The sequence below is a fragment of the Anas platyrhynchos genome, chromosome 11, assembly GCF_047663525.1.
Source record: "Anas platyrhynchos isolate ZD024472 breed Pekin duck chromosome 11, IASCAAS_PekinDuck_T2T, whole genome shotgun sequence".
Lineage (NCBI taxonomy): Eukaryota > Metazoa > Chordata > Aves > Anseriformes > Anatidae > Anas > Anas platyrhynchos.
In genome coordinates this window covers 24,423,252-24,449,516 of record NC_092597.1, presented here as the reverse complement: position 1 = coordinate 24,449,516, position 26,265 = coordinate 24,423,252, and the positions used below count along the sequence as shown (strand labels likewise).

Genomic DNA, 26,265 nt, shown 5'->3' with positions numbered 1-26,265 from the left:
AATCTTTTTATTTTTGTAACCCTTTCAGAAGGGCCGTGAGGGGGCTGAGGGATCCCGGGGCTCCTCACGCGGTGCGCGGGAAGCCGCGGCCGGAGCCCGCCCGAGCACAGCGAGACCGGGCCGCGGCTGGAAGCCCCCGGAGCGGCACTCGGAGCCCTGGGGGGCTACCGGGGGCTGCTCGGCGGCCGCGCCCCGGCCGTGAGGAGCCTCCCCTCATCATGGCGGCGGGGAGGCTCCTCACAGCCCCGTCCCTCCCATCATGGCGGCCGCGTCCCTCCCCTCATGGCGGCCCGGCCCGCTCCCCCCCTGCCGGCGGGCATTCCGCCGCCGTCCCGGCGTGCCCCGCGCGGCGCTGGCTGTGGTGGGGCTGACTCACGGCGCCTGCGGAGCGGCCGCGGCACGAAGATGGCGGCGGAGGCGGACTCGTGGGGTAGGTGGCGGCCCCGCCGGGCCCCCTCAGCCCCCCTCAGCCTCCCCCCGCCGCTCACCCGCTTCTCCTCTCCCCCACAGACGCCGACAGCTTCGAGGTGGTGGAGCCGGTGGCGAAGCGCCTGGTGCCGGGGGTGGCGGCCGGCGACCGCTGGGCCGGAGAGGATGAGGAGGACGACGTGAAGGTGCCGCGGCCGGGATCGGGCGCCTCAGGGGGGGTCCCCGCGGCCCCTCCTGGGGCTGGGAGGCGGCGCTGGGCTTGGGGGGGGGCTGGGGGGAGCCGAGGCCGCGCTGCCCGCGGGCCTCCCTCGGGGTGGGTCGGGCCCCGGGGCGCTGCAAGGCCGGGAGGGGGGGCCCGGCCCTAAGGGTTTGGCCCGGGATCCCCCCCCCCCTGCTGCTGCCGGGCTCTGGGCGCTGCTGGAGGCTCCTCGCCCTCGGCCATCGCAGCCCCCGGGTTGGGGTCGGGGAGGGCTGCGCCGTGGTGGCTGCAGGCTCCGGGCTGCCGCAGCGTGGCCCTGTCCCGCTCCCAGGCCCCGGCCGCAGCTGGAAGGCGCTGCGGGCACCGCGGTGTTGGCTGCTTCAGGAGGTCGCTCGCCATATGTTTGCTGAAGGCGCTGTTTGGGACTGGATTTTGGTGCGTTCGAGGAGCAATGTCAGCGTGGAATTGGTGTCAGAGCGTGTGGGTGTTCGTTTCTTACACCTACAGAAGCTGACTTTCTGTAAAAGTTTGTTTCCTTCCATGTGGTTCCAGCTGTCCCCTAGCGAGCCAGGTGACTGGGTGGGGGATGACACAAACCTCGGTGCACCTAGCGTACGTGCAGACAGGGAGCCAAATAATGTCAGGAAATGTACGAGGAAGGGGCTTGAAGAGCGGGAGGAATGGAAATAGGTAAACTGGAGAACACCTTTTGGGTTCAAATCCAGCTTCTGAGATCCTGTGACAGGCAATCTCCTGGTGGTTCACCAGGTGCCCTGCTTGCTCCATTGCAGTCAGAGGTATGAAGCTTTCGGAGTAGAGAATTGTTGCTTACGAGGTGAGGACTTGCTCGTTTTGTTATTCAGCCTGTGCTTGTGTTACCAGAATCTCTGAAAAACACTGACTCAAGTTGTCCTTGGAGTTCAGGGTGGGTATTTGTTTTTACAGGTAGTATGAAAAGAGTAGTTCATCTGTTAAAAAATGTGTGTTTTTTGTAAGTTACAGGCTGTCCATTTTACTTCATGAATGTAGTGATGCCCACACCCTGCAGTTATCACCGATGTCACATTACAGCAGGCAAAGGGAGCGGAGGTATCTCTGTGCACAGTGGCTGCAGTCATTTGTAAAAAGTGTGGTTAGAGCGGGACTATGTGCGTATAGAAATTTGGATTTAATCTTTATATATTTGTGCAGATGGACGAATATATCAGACTTGGTGTGTTTGTGAAGTTTGCTTCTCCTCCTTTCTTTGAAAGTGGGAAACTTTCCTGCTGTGATGGAATGTGGCCAAGCGAACTGGGCTGCGAGCTGTCATTCCCCGAGAGACACCTGTGCTTTCTGGGGCTGCTCTAATAAAAGCACAAGGTGTTCCCCCATGCACCAGGAGTGCAGCTACTTCCCCCTTTCTCAAGGATTACAGTTCTAGTCCTGGAGCTGCATCTGGAGAGAAGGGCCCGTCCAGCAGATAAAGCTGTCCTGTTTTGGTTTAGTTTGCTCATAATTAGAAATGCTCAAGATCTCAGAGCTGAGCTAGGGAGGTATAAGCTTAGGTTTGTTTGGATACCTCGTTCGCCAGGGTCAGCCCTGCAGAAGAAAAATTGTGTGGTCTAAAATACAAGCACAAGGTGTTTTCCATGTAGTTTGTCCTAATGCAGGCATCCCACGTTTTGGAATGCCTTTTAGATATTCAGATTCTGTAGTTTGTTCTGAAGTTGTTTTGATAATTAACTTAAAGTAACTTAAAGTTCAGGAAACGGTGACTTCCCCAGGTTTAAAATTAGCATCTTCAGAAGTAATAAAACTCAAACGTTACCCAGAACACAAGTTTCCCAGAAGATGGGCCTCCTGCCAGGGAATGTTCATCTATTTACTCTTGGGCAATTCTTTGCTCAACAAACCAAAACTAGGAAATTCGCTTGTTACACAGGCAACAGCTTTGGTGAAGGAGAGTGCTCAGGCACAACTGGGAACTGGAATGGTGGAGTGCCTGTCGTTCTCAAATCGTGTCTTTTGGTTTTGAGGGGGGAGAACAAGCATTTTCGTGTGTTCAGGGTGCATATGAAACTGTGAGAGCTGCTCTCATCACAGGTTTATTTCCATGAAAAGGAAGATGACTTCAGTGCCCTTAGTTGAGCTACGTACGTGTAAATGAGCATTGTTGAAATACTTCAAAGTTTTAAGCTGCTTTAGTGGCTATGTTGTGCAATAAGTGTCCTCTTTTGAATCACTTAGTATTCAGCACAAAGATGCAGTACTAATTTTCTTTTCCTCCAAGAGCTCACTGAAATTTATAGAAGACAGGAATAGAAGAGCTCGAAGAGGCGAGCTGCTGTTAGCCCAGCTGGGAGGCCGCTGGTGTTGGGCTGAGCAGTCCTCGGGTGCCCGGGGTCTGGACGCTGCCCGGCCAGGAGCGTGCTGGCGGCTCTCCGACAGCTGGAGACTTCCTCGGCTCAAGTTGACTCCTGAAAATCCCATCTAAGAGCCGAGGGAGAGGCCGTGCCGGATGAGAGGTGGCCACGCTGCCCTCTGGTTTTTGCTGTTTTTGTGTTGTTTCATCACCAGAGCTTTGCGAGCCGAACCTGGCACCGTGCGCTGGCCCGGAGCGTGAGCCTGTCCTGGTGCGCAAGGCCCTGCCCGCACGTCCTCTGGGGAAGTCCTCATGTAGGAATGAAATCTTGGCGTTTCTTTCAGGCCTCCTGGTGCCTTTGCGTAGCGGACAGGCTGCCTTCAGCCTCGCAGGGTTTTGCACTAGGGAACAGCTGAATTTAAAACCCCCGTCTGTGAAGGAGAGGGCAGGGGATAGGGCAGCGAGCTTTGTACAGCAGTAATGGACATGGGTGGAACAAACTCTTAATTAGATACGAGCTGAACTAATGCTGCTGCAAATTCAAGTCAGGTCCTTGGAATGTGGAAGGGAAGCTGAGTCTCTGACAAGTGCCAATTAACTCGAGTGAGCTGGTGGCTGGGTGTCTTCATTGCTTGGATCAGCACTTTGCAGCGCGTGCTGCGTTCTTCTGTCTCCGTCTTGTCACGCCAATGCCAGCCCCTGAAACGAGCAGTTCGGGTGGCTGCTTGCATCACTGCCGTGAGGTGGAAGTGACCGAGTTGAGGGCTCAGTCTGTCAGGTTACTCGCAGTGATGCACTGACGGGCTGTGCGATCTTTGTGTGAGCTGCACCTCATCAAACGTAATCTTTTAAGCTTGTGAGTTGAGTTGAAACAGGGCACTAAAATTAGACGCCTGTGAGGTTTCTTGGCTCTAACTGCTGGTGTGTGTGCCCTGTGGTGCTCGGCATGTAGCTTCAGATCAGTTTTAGAGCATTGATTCCCATATGGAGGTCGGGTCACCCAGCAGAAGCTGGAGTGGTGTTGGGAAAATAAAATGTACTCCCATAAACCCTACCCAGACAGCTGTCAGGAGGAACTGTGGGATTACTGCCACAACATCTGCAGGTGACAGAAACGGGTCGCTTCTTGAAAAGTGCTTCCTCGGTATTCACCTGAACCATGTGCTGCTTTGAGCCAGAGCCACCTGTCCAGGCACAGGAGGGCGGCCGTGAGGAGCGTGCCCAAGGTGGAAACGGAAAGCAGAGAACCTCTGCGGACACCACAGCTGGGGCGGTCCAAAAACGCTCTCGAGGATGTGATGGAGAACATGCCAGTGATGTGTTTGTGGGAAGGGTGTTCTGGCAGCAACTTCTCTTAAGGAAAATGCTGCAGGCTTGTGGTCTGAGGGCTGCTGCGTGCTGGAGCTCCTGCATCAGGATGCCCCCGCGCATCGCCCGTCTGCCCACAGCTGTGCTCCTGCTCACAGCACAGCCCCGTGGCCAGCGGGTTCCGGGTGGTTTTCAGCGTGGCTGCTCCCAGCAGTGGCTGTGCTGCCTCAGGTGACGCCCCGGTATCATGCAGTGTTTAGTACCAGGAGCTGTAGTAAAGTCATGTTTCACATCATGGGATGTTGATCTGACTCTTGTGACCTTGCTTTTCGAACTGTTGACAGGAACTTTGCAGTTCTTTGAATAAAAGCCGCCTTCTTCGTAGCTCCTGAAACATTGTGCTCTGCTCCCAAAAGTAGCGTCCTTATTTTACAGCTCTAATGACTTACCCTGCTTCTGAACTCAAATACGTCAGATTAATGGATACGCGAGCATTTAAAGAGGCTCTATGTAAACTCCTGTTCTTTGTGTTTATCTCAAAAAGTTAAAATTATCTGTAGAAGAATACTGTGAAGATTCATCATAATTAAAACTTACTTTGTAGGATAACTGGGACGATGAGGAGGAAGAGGAGGAAGCAAAGGAGACAGAGATAAAACAAGGTGAGACTTAAAAGGAATACATTTCATTGTGTGTGGTGTCGGAAAAGACGCTGGTTTTGTCCTGAGTGTATCTGAAGCATCAAAACCACTTTCCAAATAGGATCAGGCTTGGTTTTGAGAAAGCGTGTCTTTTAAACTCCCTCTGTGAACAGATTGTGCTAACTGAGCTCTGTCGCTTTCTCTTTGATTAGTGGTTTTCTGGTTGTTGGAGAAAAAAAAAAAAAAGGTAAACCTTGAGTGTCATATTGTTCAATGTTTTACAGAACCCAAAGTTTCAGAAAAAAAGAAAATAGCAGAAAAAATAAAAGAAAAAGAAAAACAACAAAAGAAAAAGCAAGAGGAGCTTAAAAAAAGGGTAATTACTTTTTCTTCTTGGTCTCATACATTTAAAGGGTGGGTTTGTTCTGATTTTTCCTTTTTTTTTTTTTTGAGGTTCAACAAGACCTATGAAGGCCTTGAGTAGTCTGATAAAACAAAGTTAGGTCTTGTACTTAACATCTGGGGGATGTCAGCTTTAATTTCTCTGAAATGTAATTGGGTTATGGAAATAATGCTTATCTCCATTTCTGTTGCATGCACCTCATGGTAAAACATGCAGTTGTGAAACTTCTGAGAATGGGCAAGGCACATCTTAGTTAAAATGAACAGTTTATTAAATGAAATAATAGGCATTGTTATGGTTAATTGGGATGGTTTTCAGGTTTGTACGTGCTTGAGGTGTACTGACTTCAGGCAGAAGCTATTCAAGTGGCACTGGAAAAAAATGATTTCCTGTAATACCTCTGCTCAATATGTTCCCCTGTATACATTTTTTTAATCCAGTTAGAGGCACCAGAGGAACATAGAGAACTTACACCAGAAGAACAGTTAGCAGACAAACTACGGCTAAAGAAATTGCAAGAGGAGTCAGACCTTGAGTTAGCAAAAGAAACCTTTGGTAAGTGTGTCGTACCCCACTCAATGCAACTGTAATGTGACAAAAGGAGCGCACCCCTAAATGAAGCTTTCAGTTCTGTGTGGGGATCCTGCAAATGGGATCAATCAGGATTTGACTGTTAGAGCACAAGCAGGTTGTGTCACTGAGAATAAATGTGGGTTCTAAAACCAAACTACTGGAAGCGTAGCCTGGTGCTAAGGACTCACTGCAGAACCATCGTTGGAATGTAAGGGGCTTTTCCTTAACGTGTCTTGCTAGAATGGTATAGGAAAAAGATGGCTGACTGAATTTCCCGACTAAGTTATGCTTCTGATCAAAAGATGAGCATATGAAGGAAGAAAGTGCTGTCTGTTCTTAGCTGCTTTACAATGCAGACTTCAGGCTGATGAGGCTTTGGGCGAGTGTGGCGCAGCATAACGCACGCATGCTTTACTTCAGGCAGTCTGTGTAGTAAGCTAGATGTCGAGAAAGGCAGCTCGGTTACTGGAGTGCGCTTGTTTCCTTGGGTAGCTGGAAATAGACTTAGTGCAGCTTGTTCTGGCTCTGTGCTTTGACACAGCTGGCAAGGGCGCTGATTTATAGCAGCGTTCTTCAAACACGAAAGCTTGCTTCTTTGCTTAAAGTGGGTTATTCAGCTTATTACTCAGTGAAAATTCTGCTGTGTATCTTCTGAAAGAGTGCAGTGCCTTGGGGAGGAGGGGTTGCTTTAAAACAGTTGTGAAGGACCAATTAAATTTTGCACTGACCCTGGAAGGGGAGAAGCGTTACATGTAGCAAAGAGTGCTTCAGAAATAGCTGCTTCAAATGACTAAGCTTTAGAGCAAAGCCTCTTCAGGTCCAGGTTAGTGACTCAGGCTGGTAGTTTTTGTTTGGCAGAAGCCCATGGGGAGCGAGAAAACCTCAGATTTAGTTTTGCAAAGGTTCAGCAGAAGTGAACTGACTGTGAATGGGGTTATTTGTTTCCTGTTGGTGTCATCTTTTAGGGACTACAGCTGATGTTTTCTTTAAAACCTGTGGTTTTCCTTGCAGGTGTAAATAACACTTGTGGAATAGATGCCATGAATCCCTCTTCAAAAGATGACTTTACGGAATTTGGCAAACTACTAAAAGAAAAAATTACACAATATGAAAAATCATTACATTATGCCAGTTTTTTGGAAGCGTTAGTTCGAGACGTATGTATTTCATGTAAGTTAAGTGAAAGACTTCTAGAATGTACTGCCAAAATTGTAGTGGGGTTGAATGTGAAAACATGCTGTGAGAGTAAAATGTAAATCAAGATTAATCTATGCAGTTTGTAGTAAGTAAAGTCTAGTCTGGTCTGTTTCACTGACCTAGTATCCAATTTCCAGCCCAACAAACCTTATTGTTGATCAAGTACTTGTACTGTTACAGCCGTTCTGCAAGTCAGTTAAATACAGGCACTTTAAAAGTGTAAACTCTTTTGCTGATATAAATGTCGCATGTTTCTCCTGAAGCAGCTTCTGGAAAATAAATGATTCTCTGAGCCGGAAAATTTGAGTAGCAATTTGGAAGGAAACTATTATAAAATTGAGATAATGTAATTCAGGGACTGCAAAATAAATTGTTCTGGAATTCAGCATGAATTCCATACACAGATAAACTGAAATAATTTTTTCCCACTGTTGTGGTAGGCTGAAGTATTTGATGAATTCATTGTTTGAGATCTTTTCCTGTACTGTACACGTGTTGTCCTTCAGCAAAGTGGTAACTTGATACTATTTAATGCTGCATAAATACAGGGATTGTTGGCTTCCTGAAGCTAGTAACATACATTTCAAATGGATTCCAGGTCTTGTAAAGTGAAGGACTTGACATCTCTTGCATAATTTATTATTAATATTCCACCGCTCCTTTTCATGTGTGTCTAAAACAGTCCATATTTTACTGCATTACATCATAGTGCTAGATTTTTGTTTCAAATGTCTCCTTACTAAGGCTCATGTGTTCGCTAACTCTGCATTTGCAAAATCTTACCTTCCCCAACATTCAAGCTGCTTACTAGGGACCATGTGAGTAGCAGTTGTCATCAAAAGGCTCGGAATTACCCAGTATGTATTTTGCTGTTTTATATCAAGTAATTGCCAGTATTTACTTATTATTGATGCTCACCTCCATAGTTTTTTGATAGCATTTTGATTATAAATAATTTAACTGCCTTGTAAAATCAATAGTGATGAGGATTTTTATTTTTATTTTTTTTTCCTAATGCAGTGGAAATTGATGATTTGAAAAAGATCACAAATTCTTTGACAGTACTATGCAGTGAAAAACAAAAACAAGAAAAGGTAAGGCTTCTACGCTCTTCTGTAACAATAACGTTATCTGCTAAAGACGCTGATCTGGAAAATGGAAATAGGTCTAATGCCGAATTGAACTGCTGATTTTGTTACATGTAGTAATAAATGAAATGGTAGTCTTGGATACTGTTTTAGAACTACGTAAATATTCATAGATGTGTGAGATAGTCAGGTGTTTACTGAATCTAGAGACCAGAGGCAAAATGTCCCTTAATTTACATGCATCTTACCTGCATGATAACTTTGTTCCATTTGACACTGCGCTGCCTTGGAGTTAAAATGACTTATGCCAACACCCTGAAAATGGAAGCCAGCTTCAGTTACAGTTAAATGTCAATATAATATCAATATAGGGAAGTAACTTTAAATCTTTGCCAAAGTTTGTCATTTTGAATAGCAGATAGCTGGAATTTCTGCAGTGTCATGCAAACTGAAGGAACAGTAATTGTATAGGCAAGGAATAATAAGTTTTTAAAGATAATGTAATAGTTTAACTGCTGATGCAAATTTTAACATTGTGTTTTATAATATAAATTTAAAATCCCAGATCAGTTGGAATTCAAGTATTAGTTGAATCATTAGAAAGCAATAAAATTAAACAGAAACATCACTGGCAATACACTTTTTCCAGTATGTTTTAAATCAAAGTGAAGGATTGGTAGAAAACAAATGGCAGTGCATTATTATTGTAAGTAGTAGCTTGTAAATGAAAAATGGGACTCTTAAATACAACGCGTTTCAGTGGCAGGTGTTCTTCTGTTATGCCAGTTCTATAGGAACTCTACAGGAATGACTTGAATACAAAACATTTTATGTAGTGTTACTGCATTAAGTCTAGAGGTTGGTAAACATGATGAACTCTTTCTTTAATATGTACTGCACTTTGGAGAGAAGCCTGTGACTTACTGAACCATAAAAGTTTAAAAAGTATGTATATTTTCTGTTCTTACGCTCTCTCCTTTTCCTGTAAATTAGTTTGGCTAACCACTGAATCCTTTACACCAATCCAGTAAGGCAGAGCTTTATAACTGTTTAGTTTTGTAAAATTAAAAGTAGGCATAGTCTACTTGGTTAGAGTCTAGGTGAAATAGGATGAATGACAAAACAGTAAAATGGGCGATGCAGGGAGCTGTGGAACACTCAATCATTACTATCAATATATTGTGTTGTGGATGAAATGCTGCTGCAGAAATCATTGGCAATAGTGCATTCACCACGAGTACAGGATGCCAGTGTTCATACCTCAAAAACAAGAGGCATCACTCAAATTTAAATAACGACAAATTACTGTGGATTTTTAAGTAAACATGCTCTTCTTCCTTTTTAAGCAAAGTAAAGCCAAAAAGAAGAAAAAAGGTGTTGTGCCTGGAGGTGGTTTAAAGGCTACTATGAAAGATGACCTGGCTGATTATGGAGGATATGATGGAGAATATGTACAAGACTTTGAAGACTTCATGTGACATTTATCTCCCCTTCTATTGTCTTTCTGTTGCCCATAATCCCTTAAACATGTAGCACAACTTCTCTTTCTTTAAATTCTGCCAAATGCTACAATCAAAATTGCAGTATCTCTGTGCTGGTGGTTTAACTCTTGTCAGGCCAGTGCTAAAGCACTGGGATTCCTGTTTTGTGCTCAAGGGGTTAGAATGAAGAAATATAAAAACTGTATAAATTACAGTAAAATAAAATTTTTAAAAAACCAACTACTGCACAGCATTCTGATAACGGTATTGTTGCTATTCGATTTTTATAGTAACAGCCACTAAATTGGAAATGAATTTCAACAAGGCAAAGTATTATTACCAGCACAGTTCAATGACATGGCCTTAACTGTAGCTCCGTGAATGAATTGTTTGAACAAAAGCAGTTTGCAGCAAGGGCATGGTGTGCACTTAGTATTACAATTGCTTTGTCTTAAGTTAGAGCTTGAGGTTTTCAGTATATTGTGAAGGGAAACTGCTAACTTCAAAGTAAGGATACTGCACATGGAATGCATCACTTGAGATACCCACTACTTCAAAGCTTGACATTTAAACAGAACACTTGTTTGGGTCAGAACAAGGAAAGAAGGCCTTATTTGGAAAAAAAAAAAAAAAGTATGAAGTTTAGTTTCCATTCATCTAAATTTCTACTAATGCAGCTGTATGGGTTGGGTATTCTTTAACAGTTAATTGCCTGGTTTAAGTAAGTGTAAAAAATAAGACTTCCTTTTGGTCTCTCATGGGCTGTGGTAAATCTTTCATGACTCAGCCATTTTCTTTCATTTAAAAAAAACTTGCTTAGCAAACTGCAACAGTTACTACAGTTGGGCAAATTGTTACGTTAACAATTATGACATCTGCAATGTTTTATAAAGCAACTAATTTAATAAAAATCACTATTGTGAGGACTTCACTATAGCTGTCTTTGGACCTGTTCTTTCAGTGTACTACAATGTAAGTACTTGAAGAGAGTTGCAAAAATGAGATGAATAGTGGTGGTTGCTTGTAACCAAGTCTAGACTTTGCTCTGACTTGCAGCTTCTCTGGTGTTAGAGGTGCAAGATTTCAATCCTGTATAACAGCTTTCCTTAAATTAAGATGTACAGCTGCTGCTGATAAACAAAATACTTTTGCATTTCCACAGTGAACTTAATTATCCATGTTGCTGGAAGTGCTGAGGTCAGTAGCTTGTACTCACCTTAGAAATGTCTTAGGGCAGCCTCCTTAGCAGTGCAGCTCTATTCCAGCTGGCAACTGACACTTACTATAAGAAGTCAGTATTGCATTTACAACTTATTTATGGCTTACTCACGTGTTTGTTCCTAATACGGACAGGATACATGTGTGCTTCTACAAGGCAGGAGTTCTGCTTCCCAGTATTAGTGGTCCCAAATTTTTAATCAGGGCTGGGGATTTGCAGGAGGTTCTCCTTTCACGCTAGGAACTTTTAAATGGAACTTTAAAGGCTGCTAGTCATTATTTAACTTAAACTGAGCTGGCTGTGATTATTCTAAATTAGTCTTATGAGACTGACTAGAACTGGAATTTTAAATACAGTGTTCTGGCATAATCTGTGCTACTTAATCTTTTATTAAAGGTGTATCAAAGGCGCTATGACTTGGACTTTATATACCCCTATGCAAGTAGTATGCCATATGCAAAGGCTGCTAGTGTGACTGTTCAGCAACCAAAGTGAACTTGTTAAAGATACCAATCCGACTTAGAAATCCAACTTAGCATGTCTTTGCTAATTAAAAATACAATTGCCATAGCAGCCTTGTTGCTAGGATAATGTTTAATATTTAGAGATAGTACAGTATCATTGCTTAATGTGACTGATGTTACTTTGAAGCTGTTTTTATGCTACAGTTCCTCCCACCCATCTTGTGGAGGAGATAAAGTCTTTGGATGAGAGAGAAGCTGATGGCTGTGTGAAGTACTGTTCAGGTATTACCCTGTTACATGTCCCTGGTCTTCTAAACTTACCCTAAGGATCTAAGTGGCAAAATACTTGGGTTGCTAGCGCTTTTTAAGGCCTCAATACCAACTGTCTGCCCAGTAGGCCTGTCTAAGCACACCAAGACAGTAGCAACTACGTTAAGTACATGCTGTTGTACGAGACTTTCAGCTTAGCACTTAAGCTAGAAAACAAAAACAGGCTAATGAGAGTGGCATCAGAGAATATGTAAAACAATAGGTTACTTGGCATGCACCTAAAACTTTCAAAGGAGCCTGATAATTCTGCTTATTTCCTATGGTGATCCATCATCCACGCCCCTACACTAAAGGGCTGCTGGATCTCTGAGGTTCATCATCAACTGTTCCGGCCTGTATTTGCCATTAGTCAAGTATTTTGTAAACAGTAGGATTTATTATACAAAACGCTTATAGGTTAACACAGTATCAGCATTTTAAATATTTACAACCACCACCAGTTTTCTGGAGTTACTTTCACATAGCAGCATATCATTACAAGCAGGTAATTGATAAAATAGCTGTTAAAGAATTGGTACTAACCATGCAAGTTGTGGCACTGGTACTGTCAGAGTCAGTCTCTACTTCATGGAGGATGGGTTCTAGTTTGATAGCATGTCGTTAAGACAACATCCAGTCTGTGCATCTTTCAGGAGCATGTTTACCACATCGTAGAACTTGTTATCATAAGCCAGTCTGTAGTGCATATAGATGTCTTCACAGTAAGCAAGCAATTTCTTCAGATTTTTCAGAGCAGCATCAGTAGGTGGGTGTTGTTTAACCCTGAAAATAATTTACATAAAATTGAAATAGGAGAAAGCCTTATAATCATTGTCTTGCTACAAGAGCATTTCTTAATGCTCTTAAGAGTATTCTTAAGAGGCTCAACACATAGATTAGATTCTCCTAGCTGTTCATTTTGCTTTGATTTATTTTATGACTCCACTCTGACTAGCCTTAAGGTATCCTACTTATTCTGCTGAAATGATCTAGAATGGCTTGAGTTGGAAGGGACTTTAAAGTTCACCGAGTTCCAACCCCCTGCCGTGGGCAGGAACACTGCCCACTAGATCAGGTTGCCCAGGGCCTCATCCAACCTGGCCTTGAACACCTCCAGGGATGGGGCATCCATAATGTCTCTGGGCAACCTGTTCCAGTGCCTCACCTCCCTCTGAGCGAAGAATTTCCTCCTAACCCCTAATCTAGATCTCTCCTCTTTTAGTTTAAAACCCTCCCCTCTTGTCCTGTCATTATCTGCCCAGGCAAAAAGTCACTCTCCATCATTTTATAAGCCCCCTTTAACTACTGCAAAGGCTGCCAGTGATGATAGATCCGGTGCTATTTCCATAATACGTTTAAGAAACTGAACATAGGTCTCAGGTCCCTATATGCTATACTTTATCACAGAAAAGTTTATAACAATACTGACTTGCATTCCATTAAACATGCAACTTGTTCTTCTAGTCTGTGGAAAAGAAAGTTCCCATTTTGACCACAGAACTACTTACTTCTTAGCAATCTCCTCAAATATGCTAGGCTTCAGGAGTTTTTGCTGTTTAAATTCTTCTAAGTAATTGAAGTCTCCCTTGGTGATCACTTGTTGATACAGAACTTCAGCCCAATCTGGAACAAACTCGTAAGCCTCAGCCACAATAGCTGCCTTCAGGGAGAACAGATGCTGGAATTACTAAGCTGGAAGAGTTTAGTTTTGTACAGAAACATTCCTATACTTTAAATATTCTACATCTTCAGTTTGACCTACCTCTGAGCATTATGCTCAGAGGAGCAGAGTGCTTAGGCACCTGCTGTTTAAAGCAATCATTTTGAAAAGAAAACAGATGAGAAAGCTTACTTGATAGAACCTAGGCAAGGACATGATGCATTCCATCAGGTTCTGCCTGTTCAGGTTAATCAGCATAGTGCTCTGACCGGTGTTCAGAAAATGCAGCTGGAGGGTTATCAGCTTTGTTAGCCGACTGCAGCGCAAGGACTGTCGGACGCAGGAGTCCTAGGTAGTAAAAATAAACACAAGCTGCTGGAGTATGTCTCTAGAGGAAAACAATAAACAGTGCTGACAGAAGCAATGTGTTCAGAGTTGTCTAGTATTTTCTCTTGTAGATCACTGCAGTTTTATCATATTCCATTAGTTTTAAATAAAGGTTCACTCACTGCAAATACTACTTTCATCATCCTAACCACACCAGTTCTTAAACACTCTTTATATTGTTCTATTCTCACTTGTCCTTAGAGTAAAGTAGTTCAGCTCATGGTCACTCCTCTAAAACTGGGAATCTAATTGTAATCCCAGCTGTTAGAAGTCTTAAAAGGGAACCCCATACAACTCTTTGATACAATAGTGTTACTGAGACTGCTGGGATACTGCTGAAATGACAGAGCAAGAGATTTGCTTAATTTTTGTTGGGATGGGATTCTGCACATCTTCCCTATAGCAGCTTTCTTTGTTCTCTCAGTTCAGCTCACTCCTTTTGTGTTGCATAGAAGTCATACAATTTCATGTTGTTTTACCTTAGAGTAACTTTCTGCTGCATCAATAAAGAGAGTCAGAGCTTTCATCAGCAGTTTCTTTAAATTTGCAACATCTTGAAGAGACTCTTCTGAAATGGGGAAAAAATGCAAAAACTTACTATTTACACAGGTGACAAAATAAGCTATAAAATACTTCCTGATACCAAGTCTGTGTCTCCTGTTGTTTCAAAAAGCAGCAAAAAAGATTTCTTATATTAAAAAAAAAAGTTGAAAAATTGCAAAGGAGCAGTGATACCTGTTTGACTATGAGCCAAAGGTATTGCAGGAACCTAGTCTTGTGATTGAATACTGAAAATAAATCCAAATCACACATTTGTGGTAGATACAACCACTAGTATCAGATAAATTCAGAAAAGCATTTGACATAGTACTGACTAACTGCTCCACACTGGAATCTCTGTATGCTCCACAGCACTCTCCCAGCTGTACAGAACTCACTAAGGTCAGATGTGAGTTACTTTGCACAAAATGTCAACACTTGTATATACACTTTTTGTTAAAACCTACAGCTAAAGCACTGAGTACAAGAACAGTACCTTCCTTCCAGCCAGTGGAATTCTAATGGATGTTACCAGAAAACACAGGCAATCCAAACTACAATTGCCCACTGTGTCTTCCTTCCTAAACAATAATAGCATACAGAACATTCGGGTACATTTTAATTCTTCAGAAGTTTTCCACCTTCAGTCAACTGTGTGGTGCAGACAGCAGCAACCTGACGTACTAAAGTACATGCAAACTCATATTTCTTGTTTTTGCAGTTTGCACTCACCCCATGGCTGTGATTCAATGAGTTTAAGCTGTATGCCAGCAGCAGCCTCGTGATTCTCTCCAATTTCTCGACACATACTGAAGCAAAGGGCTATCATGTTGTGCTTTTCACTGTCCCCCGGGCGGCAACGCTTGATGTAATCCAGCAGAGCTGTCTTCAGTGTCCCACTCTGGTCAAATGAAGGAACATCAGATTAAGATTTGAAAAGCTTATGTTTTCATTCACATTTTAGTACTCATGAACAACTCTATAACGATCACTTTTTGGAAAATTGTATCAGAACAGTCTTTGAGGTTTCTCCACAATAAGACATAATGGGAATATTACACTTGGGCTATGTCAGGCAAAAAAATCCAGTAGCTATGCACCTATTTATACATAAATGTTTATGTAATAAATGCTAAAAACGAATTATTTTACAATAAAGCTATAAATATTTACTATTTTATGATTTCTAAAAACCCATGAAACAGCAAACTAGGAAAAACAAAACAGGACACAAAAACTCTAAGTGACATTCCCAAGCTTGAAGCTTCAACGCTGTTCTCGTTGCAGCACTGGACTAATTAGAACAAACGTGTTCAACTAAAAGCCGGATAAAACCCAGAATTAATTTATCACTGTGGAACTAGAATAACGCTTCCTAGACTCCAGTAATAATTCCACCTTGCTGTGTAAATATCAGTTTCTGACACAGACACACAGTTCTCTTCTCCCAGCTTTATTCCCCTCCACCTACTGGGTCTAACTTCTTTCTCATGAGCACTTCAAAGTAATGTTTCTCATGCAGCAGTTCAAAGATGTAGGTCATTTCATTGTATCTGCCAATTCCGGTAAGAAGACGAACCTGTGGAAATAACAGTGTAAGTATGCAGCTCAAAGCAAAGCAGAAGAGTCCTTTCTCACAAAGCTGTTAGTGCTGTGGCAGGGAAAAGGCTGCACAAGGCAAGAGTGCTGTGCTAGCTGATACGGCTACACGGTACAGCAAGTTGTATTGCACTAGGCAGGCAGACATTCCCTTAGAGCCAAGAGGTTTTATTTTTAATCTAACTCACTGCACCTTTTTATTGTAAGGTGAAAGGGTGTAATTTTAACAAATATAAACATGCAGAGGACTTTCTAGACTCCTCAGTACATTCCCTCTTGCAGTATCACCACTATATTGAGTGTGTCTCAGAATCCAGGATTCTTTTCAAGACAGGTTTAAAAGATGTGTGACAGCATGGTAATAAAAACGTTCACATTTCACGAGTAGTTGAATCACTTTGAAATTCTCAGTTTGATTTACTACACTGTTGCCATCTCACTCTTCCACTTCTATTTTTCCAATGAAGTCTTCCAAGGATTCTATGACATACATATCTGTCCATCAGGACATGCACACATCAGACCAAAAACCCAGCTTTAGCTTCCACCTCTAGCTTCCAGAGACAAGCAGGACAAGACCAACCAGAGGTGGAAGACTACTCCATTCTGCTACCCACCTGCTCCCCATATACCGCTCAGAGCAAAGTTATTTGCTGACACGTGCAAGAAAATGTTCATATAGCCTCTGGATACACATATGGCACCAAGCATACATACCACAAGTCCATACTCATCGTTAGGTGCTAAATGTTCATCTGTGAGAAGCCGTGCTGCTTGGAGGACTCTAGTGATTCCTTCCATGTGGCAAGTCAAACTAAAGCAATTATGGGCCAAAATCAGCAATTCTGTAACTGAAGGATACAAGAACTCTGGTACTTTGGTTCATAAACTGAGGAAATTAATTCTCATGTTGTAGTCTTAACCTGAGGATAACAATGTCTGTCTACAAACCTGATACCATCTCTGCAGAGGATACACAACCCTTCCTGTTATAAACAGCAGAATTGGATTAGAAAGTTGAGCTATTACAGCTCTGTCCTGTGCAACTTTTAAGCTATAGTTTCTGTTGCAATATGCACTCAGTTTGGCTTCCCAGCCTGTGCTGACATCTGGGGTTTTAGATCATTTTCTGAAATGCTATTTTCTCCAAATACAAAATTTCCAACCTCCTCCAACAAAAGCTGATTGACAAACATACCATAAATGTATCAGCATCCCACTTCTGGCAATCAGCTCTCCATTAGAAAAAAAAGAAGGCCACAACTTTTGCATCTGGGTTTGAAAAAAGTCATTCATCAATTCCATAAAAATGCAGATTTTTGCAATGAATATAGCTAATGCCATAAACTTATAATTAGTTTCAAAACATTTGTGTATCTCTATCTGCGAAAATGTTGTACTCTAGCAGAGGCTTCATTCTAAGAGGTACAGTGCTCCAGCACAATTTGGTGATTCCCAACATTGTTTCTTCTCAGTCTTTTCCTTACTTTTAGTCAGTCATACATAAAAATATTAATATTGACCCCTATGCTACTTAACCAGACAAATTAAGGAGTAAGTTAAGATCTGACAATAGGACTAAAGTGCTAGGGAAAAAGGCTGCACGGAACGTGGTATTTTTAATTATTTGTTTTCTCATATATAGGAATTCCAAATTTCCAGTATTGCAGATGGATTCTAATGGAACAGAATCAGCACTAACTTCAACCATGCTTTGCTTTCTGCAGAAGTGTTCAAGACACTCTCTGCTCACCACTCTGGACAAAATATCGTTAGAAGCTCTCTACTTCTGCCTATGTTAATACTCATGAGACAACTCACATGACAACCATATCCTCTCTCATTTTCCTCAGAGATGAACTGCCCATAACAATTTAAAAAACAAACAAAAAAACAGTCTAAGTAAGTAAATAGGAGTTATCAATTTGCCTCTGCTGGTTAGCTGCCAGAGCACCTTGTTTTACAAACTCCATGACAAGATCTCCATAAAGCCAAAGTATAAAATCAATTCCAGCAACAAAAGATCAAAAAGTCACTTTAACAAATAGATTAAAAAAAAGTTATTTCTAACTGTGGCTAATAAGAAGAAAGCCACCATACCCATCTTCTGTATAATGTAACTACCGAAGTTCAGGTAAATCACTGACTCTATTTCCTAGCTATCAGCATAAAAAAAAAGTGGATTTTGTTTGGAAAGTAAATTCGGGTGATACTTAAGCAATATGTTTATTTGTTGTGCATATATTCACATCTATTAACATCAAATTTAAGATCAGTAATAGATGCTTCCATCAGCATTGTTTATATTCTTTGTGATGTGACTTTAAACTAAGTAATGCAATGCTCAGTGATGTACTAGTTACCATCAAGTATTTTTTGCCATCTACTTACTGCATGATAGTTCCCCACGTGGTACGGAGGAAATTTTATCCAGTAACTTCATGCCAACCAGTGTGTGATCCTGGCAGAGCTTAGCAAGCTGTAGGAATGCCTGACTCTCAGCTGCGGGGTTCAAAACTTGTTTCTGTCCTGTATGCAGAGAGAGAGTGAGTTATGCCAAAAGTGCTACCTGTTCAGGAGAGATTGGCTGCATTAATAGAAAAACAATAAAAATAAAATAACCCCATCCACATTGACCTATGACTTGGAACTACAATTCTAAAGATGGTTTTGATCTTACTGCTGAAATTTGAGTATCAGATAGTTCTACTTTGCCCATTTGATCCACTGAAATCCTACAGAACATCCATACTGCTACTGTAATGAAACCTGTAATTTCACAAATCCAGCAAGTGACTGGCAGTGACCCTGACTCATACTCTTACACAAACCAGTTTAACTCACAAACTCAACAGAAAACTCTTCTTTTTTTCTGTTCTCTGTTGGGCAAGTAAGTTGACTCTTCCAAAGGATGTGAAACAAATCACCTGAGCTAATACAAGTGAACAAAAAAAAGAAAAAAAAAGGGAGAATCTGGCCACGCTTTTCACAAAAAAAATTAACACAAGTCTTTCCATGTCAGATGATGAGGGGCTTCAAAAATTATGATTAAAAAACATACCTTTTTTTTTAACCATGAAATGTACATCCCTAAAAAGTATAACAAAAAACCTTTGAATACTGCAACACCACACTGGACACAAAACAACAATCTAATATCTGTATAAAACCTTTCAGAGCTGCCTAAACATTACTGACTGTTATTAGCACTCAAGTTTCTTGAGACCAAGGACTGTTTTTCAGATGCAAAAATATCATATTTACAAACCAAAAATGCTAAAAAACAAGACTGAGAACCTTTACTACCTTTCCCTTCTGAAGATGCCAATAATTCCTGCATGATTTCTTCAGCCACTAACTCTGCCACAATTTCAGGCTGGAGACCCTGTGTGGTGATGAATGCCTGAGCTTTCCTGCATCTGTCCGGCTGGTGGGATGATAGAATTGCTCGAAGCACTTCTTCAGGGTCATGGGCTGACATTTCACTGTAGGAGCAGTTCAATTCCTAAGAAATACACAGACACTTAGAAGGTACACAGCAAAAAAATCCAGTCACAGAACATATATTGACCTGTAGCACATCATCCTAATTAGCTGATGCAAGAGGGAAGTGCTGTAGGACAGAGATGCGTTCCTGAAGCAAATGTAAGCCTTAACACTGAAAATTGCTAAAGGAAAGAGAGGAAATCTACGTATCCTCCCAGACCATGATTTTTTCTTCTTTTAACTGCGTAACAGTTTTACTTATGGGGTTACTTTTCCTAATCTCTATACACCACAGACCCCAAGTGAAAAAAAAACAGTTTTCGCACTTGCTACATTTGAAAGAGGAGCCAGTGAGGCTCTTTAGAGTCAGATGTAACATGTTACTACTTCAGAAATTAATCTAAATATGTAATTCATAGACACAGTGATCATCTCAGTGACCTATTTATTCAAAAGTATAGACATCCAGCTTCAGGCAACATGGATGGTAGAAAAGGGAAGAAGCCAGTCATATTACTACTTCCTCCCTAGCTCAAACCTAAAGCATTCACCCCGGATGTTTGAGACATGAAAAATTCTGTAGAAAAAAACAAACAAACAAACACTAAGAACCTCTATGACAAATATGACAGTAATATTTTCAGCACACATACTGCTGGGTCTATTCAAATTAATACTGCATTCCAAAACTACGGACCAAGTACTATGCAAAGGGTCTGTACCCTCTAGAGGTACTCTGAAAGAAGTGTTCAGCAGCAGCCTCTGGCAAAAAGCAGAGGTGGGCTGCTGGCAGTCACGAAGGCTGAGGAGCAGACAGGCAGCTAACAACACAGTCTGCTACTTCTATCGCTGTCTAGGTCAAATCACTTGGAACTTACTAGCCACTACTTTGAGCAGCCTCTGGGTAAGAGCTGCCACTGTGTGGAGCCCGCAGAGCATTTCTGTGCTAGAACTTCTAACACAGCTGCTGTTTGTCTGCTTCTGGGTCGGTGGTGATTACGAAGGCATGCCACAACAAAGGCCTAAAGCAAAGTGCCAGATGAACGACATATGCTTGAAAAATCACAAAAAAAAAAAAAGGCACATCAAAAGAGACACAGGCTGAAATATAGCTTACTGGAGTAAGGTACGGGGAGTCTAGGAGTTGAGTTCACTTCAACACTTCATGTCTCGGAAACATCTGGCCATTTTTCCACAAAAAGGACTGGTAATTTCCCTCTCTGAAGCTTGTTTCAGGCACCTAATGAGTACTTTCAAAACTCCTTATGCTTTTCTCCAAATAAACTTCCATAGCACATCTTAATACAAACCACACATTTCTTCAATAATATTATTAGATACACACCTTAGAAAGTTCATATAGGCAGAGAACCTGTCTGCAGTAGTTTCTCCCATGAACACATTCATCTATGAGAGCCTTCAGACTGATAACAACCTGGTCATCTGGAGACGGAGCAACAATGTGTGTCCAGTCTTCTAAGCTTGATGCTGGAAACAAAAACCCTCTGAATTCCTCTCTCATAAAGACAGACAACAACAAGCCTTACATTTGGAGCAAGACTTCAGAAATCTTTAGCAAATACAACTTGCTGTATTTATAGATTGCTGTACTTATATATAGAAATACTTTCTCAGTCTTTGAAAACTGAACTCTTGATGCCAGTGATTTTTTTTTAAATCAGTATACAAACAATACAGCAGGACACAAACGATCCAAAACATTCACACTATCTCAGATGTAAAATTCGTAAGCATAGGAGAGCACAGAAACAGGTTCAGCAGTCTTCACTTGTTCTCTTCTATTCTGTTCTATTATTTTCCTATTAAGCTTTATACATGTTAGCATTAGAAAGTAATTTTCCAGCTGACAGCTTTTTCTTTCATAGTTCTTAAATATGCATACAATACTTCATATATAAACACTATTATCCTCAGCCTTACTACTACTAAGACACTAAACCCATTATAGCATACAAAGTATTCAGAGAGATACATGATGAAAATGTTTCCTTGTTTCAGCTCCAGAAACACATTCAAGATTTACTGGAGTGTGTCTTCCAAAAGCAGGAACATAGATAACATTCAGTGCTACTTTACCTGAACTGAATTGTGAAAGTGAGTGGTTAAGAGACTCTGCTTGAAGCACATAGAATCAATGTATATTACAAGACTTCAAATTCCTTTCAACAGGGGATTTAGGAACCAATAAATAATAAATAAAATAAATAAGACACTGTCACAAAGACCTTATTTCCTGCAGAAATTCTTGGGGAAACACAGAAACAAAAGAAGACATGTCCAGTAGAACTCCAACAATGGTATTACTTGTCAAGTGGCTGAATAGGTTAGTGTTACTTACTGCTTGGGATTCTTGTTTGCTGTGATGCACTGTTGTCATACATCTTCTCTATTGCTACAAGGAGAGTCTGAATATCTGCGTGTAATTTGTCTAGATCAGTCTCCCCTGAGGCCAGAGCTCTGCAATGCAATACCAGTGAAACATCTCTGTCATAGAAATGGAAATATCGACACACGCGGCTGGCTTCATGTACACTTCCTTCATCAAGAAGGCATCCAATCAAAAACTTGAGTGATTCTTTCTCATCGTTTGTCAAAGTCTGTTCAGACTCTCTGAATTCAAGACCCTCTGGTTTTAAGTAGTTTGGTGTGTTCAGAGCAGGCAGCTTTGAAAAAGAGAACTCCTTTGCTAAGTTATCAAAGGTAAGATCCATGTTCACCATGCCATGGAAGGAAAGTCTTGACTTGCCTGACCCTTCATCTGCGGATAATGTTTGTTGTGTGATGCGACAAATCCAGATCTGCTTCTCTATTTCTTCTAATTTGTCCAATGACACTGAGTCACTCTTGGCTAGCCAATGGCCAGCTAAGTTAAGCAACAGATGTCTCTCCATAATGCTGTTTATCTTCTCATGAACCGAAGATTCAAACACTGTGTTTGCCTGATTCAAAAAAAAATCAGATGCAGCTTTGCTGGAGATTGAATTTTTCATGAAGTTGTCATTACACTTCTTCCAGAATTTAATTCTTGTCTGTTTTAGTTGCCACTGTCCAATGTCTCTTAAAAGATGTAGATCTCTTAGAACCTGCAAAAATTCAGAAAGGCTTTAAAAAGCTGTCTTTCAAAAGAAAACAAACAAACAAACAAAAAAACACAAAAACACTGCAAAGCCAGAATACTGAAACACTGAATTAAGATTACATGTCTCAATATAAAAAAAATCCATCTAGAAAGAACCAATAAAGCTGATTATATACCAGTAAAAGAAATAACAGAATAAGAAAAGATGTGCTGTCCTTTTCAGCACAGCACTTGTAGCCAACTTGCTCAGTGTACTTGCATTTAAAATAGAAAGTGATTTCAGTATGAACCTGCTTCAGGAAGGCTGAGAAGTTATGTTCTCAGTACTGCCAATAACAGAATTATTAAGAGGTGACTGTCATTATTGAACTATGTTATACCTCTTGGGTAACTACATGATCCACAGGCAACTCTGCTAATTCTGCTACCTCCCGAGCCAGTGAGAACATTCCTTTTTCTTGTAGCTGCTCCAAAATTGATCTGCACTCATTCTGAAATGTCTCTGTATTGTAACTGGTTAGGATGGAGCGATTAATTGATACGGAGGAATCCTTCAGGGTTTCAATGAGCGCACAGAGTTTCTTCACATAAGGGCCTGTTTCAAAGGAGTAAAAACAATTAAAGGCAGTTGGTTTTTAAACGAGAGGGAATTCTGCTGCTTATTCCAGCATGTGACCCTGCTGGAGAAGGAGAACAGATTTTATGCTCTAAAGTTTTCATGGAGCCAAAAATATATTCTGAACCTGTAACTAAAATACTTCTGTAGGTCATTTGTGTACTCCTCATCAACATACACTTGCACTTAATCATGCTCCCAAACAGACTTGCATAGAATTACATTTTCATTGCTGCAGTTCACCGTAAGAACCAATTCTGGTTACGTAAATTCTTATACAAAAATGAAATAATATGATTACACTTCAAGTAAACATTTTCTGTCACTCAAAAAAACATTTTATGCAGTCTTTAGGTTAAAGCAGTGCTATCACCTGACAGAAGAAGCTGTATTTACCATCGAGTAGATTATCTGTTGCAGCAAACAGCTGTAAGAGCTTTCCTAATTCATATTCTGTTCTACATTGCTGCATCATCAATTCAAGAAGAAACAATGCTTGTGACTCCAACCATTGCACAGGTAATTCTGAAGCTGCTGGTTCATCTGATGTTTTAAGCTGTGTATACAAAAAGAATTGTAAGTGTTGTGTTTTTTGTTTTTGGCAAGTATATTCTGCATTTTGTTGGCAATCACACTGCTTATCAGAGGCATGCCTGATCAAACTCCTTTAGGAAATGATGAAATGCCTTCCCCAAGTGGGCACTTGCTCCATTGCCAATATATGCTTGAATTTGATTTGAAGATAGTAAATTTTATTACAGGGTGACCAGCAATTGCTCCTGATAACCACGGAGGAGATAAAAGGTGCAAGAAGGTTTCATGGGTAGATAAAATAAATTGCTAGCTTAATAGCTCCTGTCATACAGCTGTACACTTTATAAGCATATCCACTCTGCAAGCAGTACATAGGAAAAGGAAACTGATCTAGCCAGAGCTTGAATTGCAGGAAGGAAAACAACCAATCGCTAATGGCATGAATGTTAGTCACCAAGATATTCGTGGAACTAGAAAATCATGACAGAAAGGAAAGAACTGAAATAATTTGCAAAAATATCTGTACGTGACAACCAAGGGTACAGAATGAAACCACTTTAGTCCTCTTAAAACTGACTGCTAAATCAGTGTTCTACATGGACTGTAGGACAGTAATTCACTTCACTGAGTCATTTTCAAAGAAAAGCCCATACGATTTCTAACAACTGCCAGGGCTAAAGCACTATCACATATTCTTTCAGAAACCTTGTAACGTAGTTAAAAACAGTTGTCTTTCTTGAATAGGTGTTCTCTGTAAGTCACTGCTTTATCAGCACAACAAAGAATATCATACTTTTACTCAACACAAATAACTCAATTTACCTTACTTTCTACCTTACTTTCCTACCTTACTAAATGCCAACTCTCAAACAGCAAACTGTTCATTCAAGGAAGTTGCAATTGTATTTCAATCTGCCCATATCAACTTAGAACAAAATGATTTAGAAAAATGCACTGTAAGTTTTGAACAAATTGTCAAAAACAATTCTCCATCAACTACCAGCAATGAAAAGAATCTGCTGAAACCTGTTACTTCACAAATCAGCTCCTAGATCCCTTCGTCCCTGCTCACGGCAGGGGGGTTGAAACTAGATGATCTTTAAGGTCCCTTCCATCCCAAACAATTCTACGATTATTTTAAGTGTCTTCTTCATTATTTTCATGTATGACATTAAATGGCTATGACATTGTAGTAGGGAGATAACCTATGCAAAGAGGTTAACAGAAAATTAAATCTTACTTCTGTGAGCTGTTCCTGAAACTTGTCCAGTTTGGTTTTAGCTTCATTATATTTTTTACAGTTCATACACAGTTCATACATCTCCAGTATATGCAGTAAAGGCGAATCCTTTAAGACACAAAAATAAATTATAACTTTTTCCTATAAGTACCTCAATAAAGGAATAATTTTGTGTTCCTCAGTACTAGAATGGTAAAGTTCACATTTATTAAAATTGCTTTCAAGCTTGATATATGACCTGCAGGTTTGTAACTGTTGGAAGAACTTCCTTTCAACAATATTCTTCCTTGGACAGGATTTTCAGTAGATTACACCCAGGCTATCTAGGCCACAAAATACCAAGACAGAAGGGAAACTGTATGTGTTCTCCTCTCCAAGAACATTTGAGATACGTTCAAGTATCTACAATCACTAAAAATTACATGAACTTACCTTTAAAAATAGCTGGAAGCCCTTTATAAGTGTTTTACTTTTTTGATTCCTTAAAAACACTTTCCAGATAATTGATAGGTCATGGAGATCCCATATGTGATTTTCTACTGATGTCTGAATATGGTTTGTTGCTTCAGATCTGGTAACATTATCCACAGTAGTAATTATCCAGACACAAAGACAATGAATAATGTTGGCATCCTGTCAAATAAAAATGATGGTTTTTATAATAACCAGATGACACATGTCACTTCATTGCATCTAAGTTGGCTAAATGTGTCATACTAATTACAATTACTACAACTGAGAAAAAAATGATGAATGCAACCTGCATATCTACCATTTAAAGTAGCTATGCACAATAAAAATGTCTTAATTATTTATAATTTATTCCTCTAGAAGATAAATAACTTGATCAATACTTACTTGGAAACATACTGCTAAAACACTCAGAATGGGAGCATGCTCTCTCAATCCTTCAGTCAAAAGGTAACGTGAAGGGTTGGAGTTCTCTTGACATCGAAAAAGGATTTGAAAGAGACTGTTCACATTTTTGCTCTTGAACATACTGGCAGCACTGTTTGCAGGACTCCCTGTAGCAGCACATGAAAACGGTAACTTCTCCAATGCCAACATCAAATGATCTTGTAAAATGGGAGTGAATCCGTGAAGAATAGAAATGACCTAAGAAAACAAAACCAAGAGCATCTATACAGAGCATGGTCCAAAGAGAATGAGGGAAGGATGACTGAAGCATTAAATATGCAGAAAAGACAAGCAAAACATCCTTCAAATTTGATTGCTTAGAACATTTCTGGAGAGCTAGAGAAGAAAGCATGTTCTGTACGTGTGAATTATTCTAGTAAAATGTTGAAACTCCTCCTCTTATTTGAATCTAAAATGCCTTTTAAAGAAACCCATTTTTCTCATCTCTCTCATATGATGAAAAAGTATTCATGTCTAGTTAGATGCTTTTGTGTAATTATGTGTTTTGTGAAAGCAATGAAAAGATCCAA

At 40.9% G+C, this 26,265-nt stretch overlaps 2 protein-coding genes across 3 annotated transcripts in view; one reads left to right on the top strand and one right to left on the bottom strand.

Annotated features, from left to right (window-relative positions):
- The first annotated feature begins 269 nt into the window (after positions 1–269).
- On the top strand, positions 270–10,594 carry EIF3J (eukaryotic translation initiation factor 3 subunit J). Its single transcript, XM_027465627.3, has 8 exons — positions 270–430; positions 511–614; positions 4,885–4,942; positions 5,206–5,297; positions 5,765–5,879; positions 6,909–7,067; positions 8,115–8,188; positions 9,529–10,594. The coding sequence occupies exons 1-8, from the start codon at positions 283–285 to the stop codon at positions 9,658–9,660; spliced, it is 882 nt and encodes a 293-aa protein (XP_027321428.1). The 5' UTR covers positions 270–282; the 3' UTR covers positions 9,661–10,594.
- Positions 8,072–26,265, bottom strand: part of SPG11 (SPG11 vesicle trafficking associated, spatacsin) — a 36,973-nt gene continuing 18,779 nt past the window's right edge. Inside the window, exons 25-41 of one of the 2 annotated variants that reach the window (XR_011811901.1) lie at positions 25,676–25,933; positions 25,250–25,450; positions 24,818–24,925; positions 23,440–23,599; positions 22,808–23,022; positions 21,687–22,431; positions 20,673–20,815; positions 19,148–19,346; positions 18,233–18,370; positions 16,559–16,692; positions 15,714–15,821; positions 14,975–15,143; positions 14,182–14,270; positions 13,508–13,663; positions 13,164–13,315; positions 12,199–12,438; positions 8,072–8,497 (exon numbers count right to left, since the gene is read on the bottom strand). Coding sequence is in view for 1 of the 2 variants with exons in the window: in XM_027465625.3 (XP_027321426.3) it covers positions 12,258–12,438; positions 13,164–13,315; positions 13,508–13,663; positions 14,182–14,270; positions 14,975–15,143; positions 15,714–15,821; positions 16,559–16,692; positions 18,233–18,370; positions 19,148–19,346; positions 20,673–20,815; positions 21,687–22,431; positions 22,808–23,022; positions 23,440–23,599; positions 24,818–24,925; positions 25,250–25,450; positions 25,676–25,933 (3,156 nt within the window). In the remaining variant the exon portion in view is untranslated. Of the gene's footprint in view, positions 12,439–13,163; positions 13,316–13,507; positions 13,664–14,181; positions 14,271–14,974; positions 15,144–15,713; positions 15,822–16,558; positions 16,693–18,232; positions 18,371–19,147; positions 19,347–20,672; positions 20,816–21,686; positions 22,432–22,807; positions 23,023–23,439; positions 23,600–24,817; positions 24,926–25,249; positions 25,451–25,675; positions 25,934–26,265 lie in introns of both variants that reach the window. The other variant, XM_027465625.3, reaches the window with a different exon arrangement.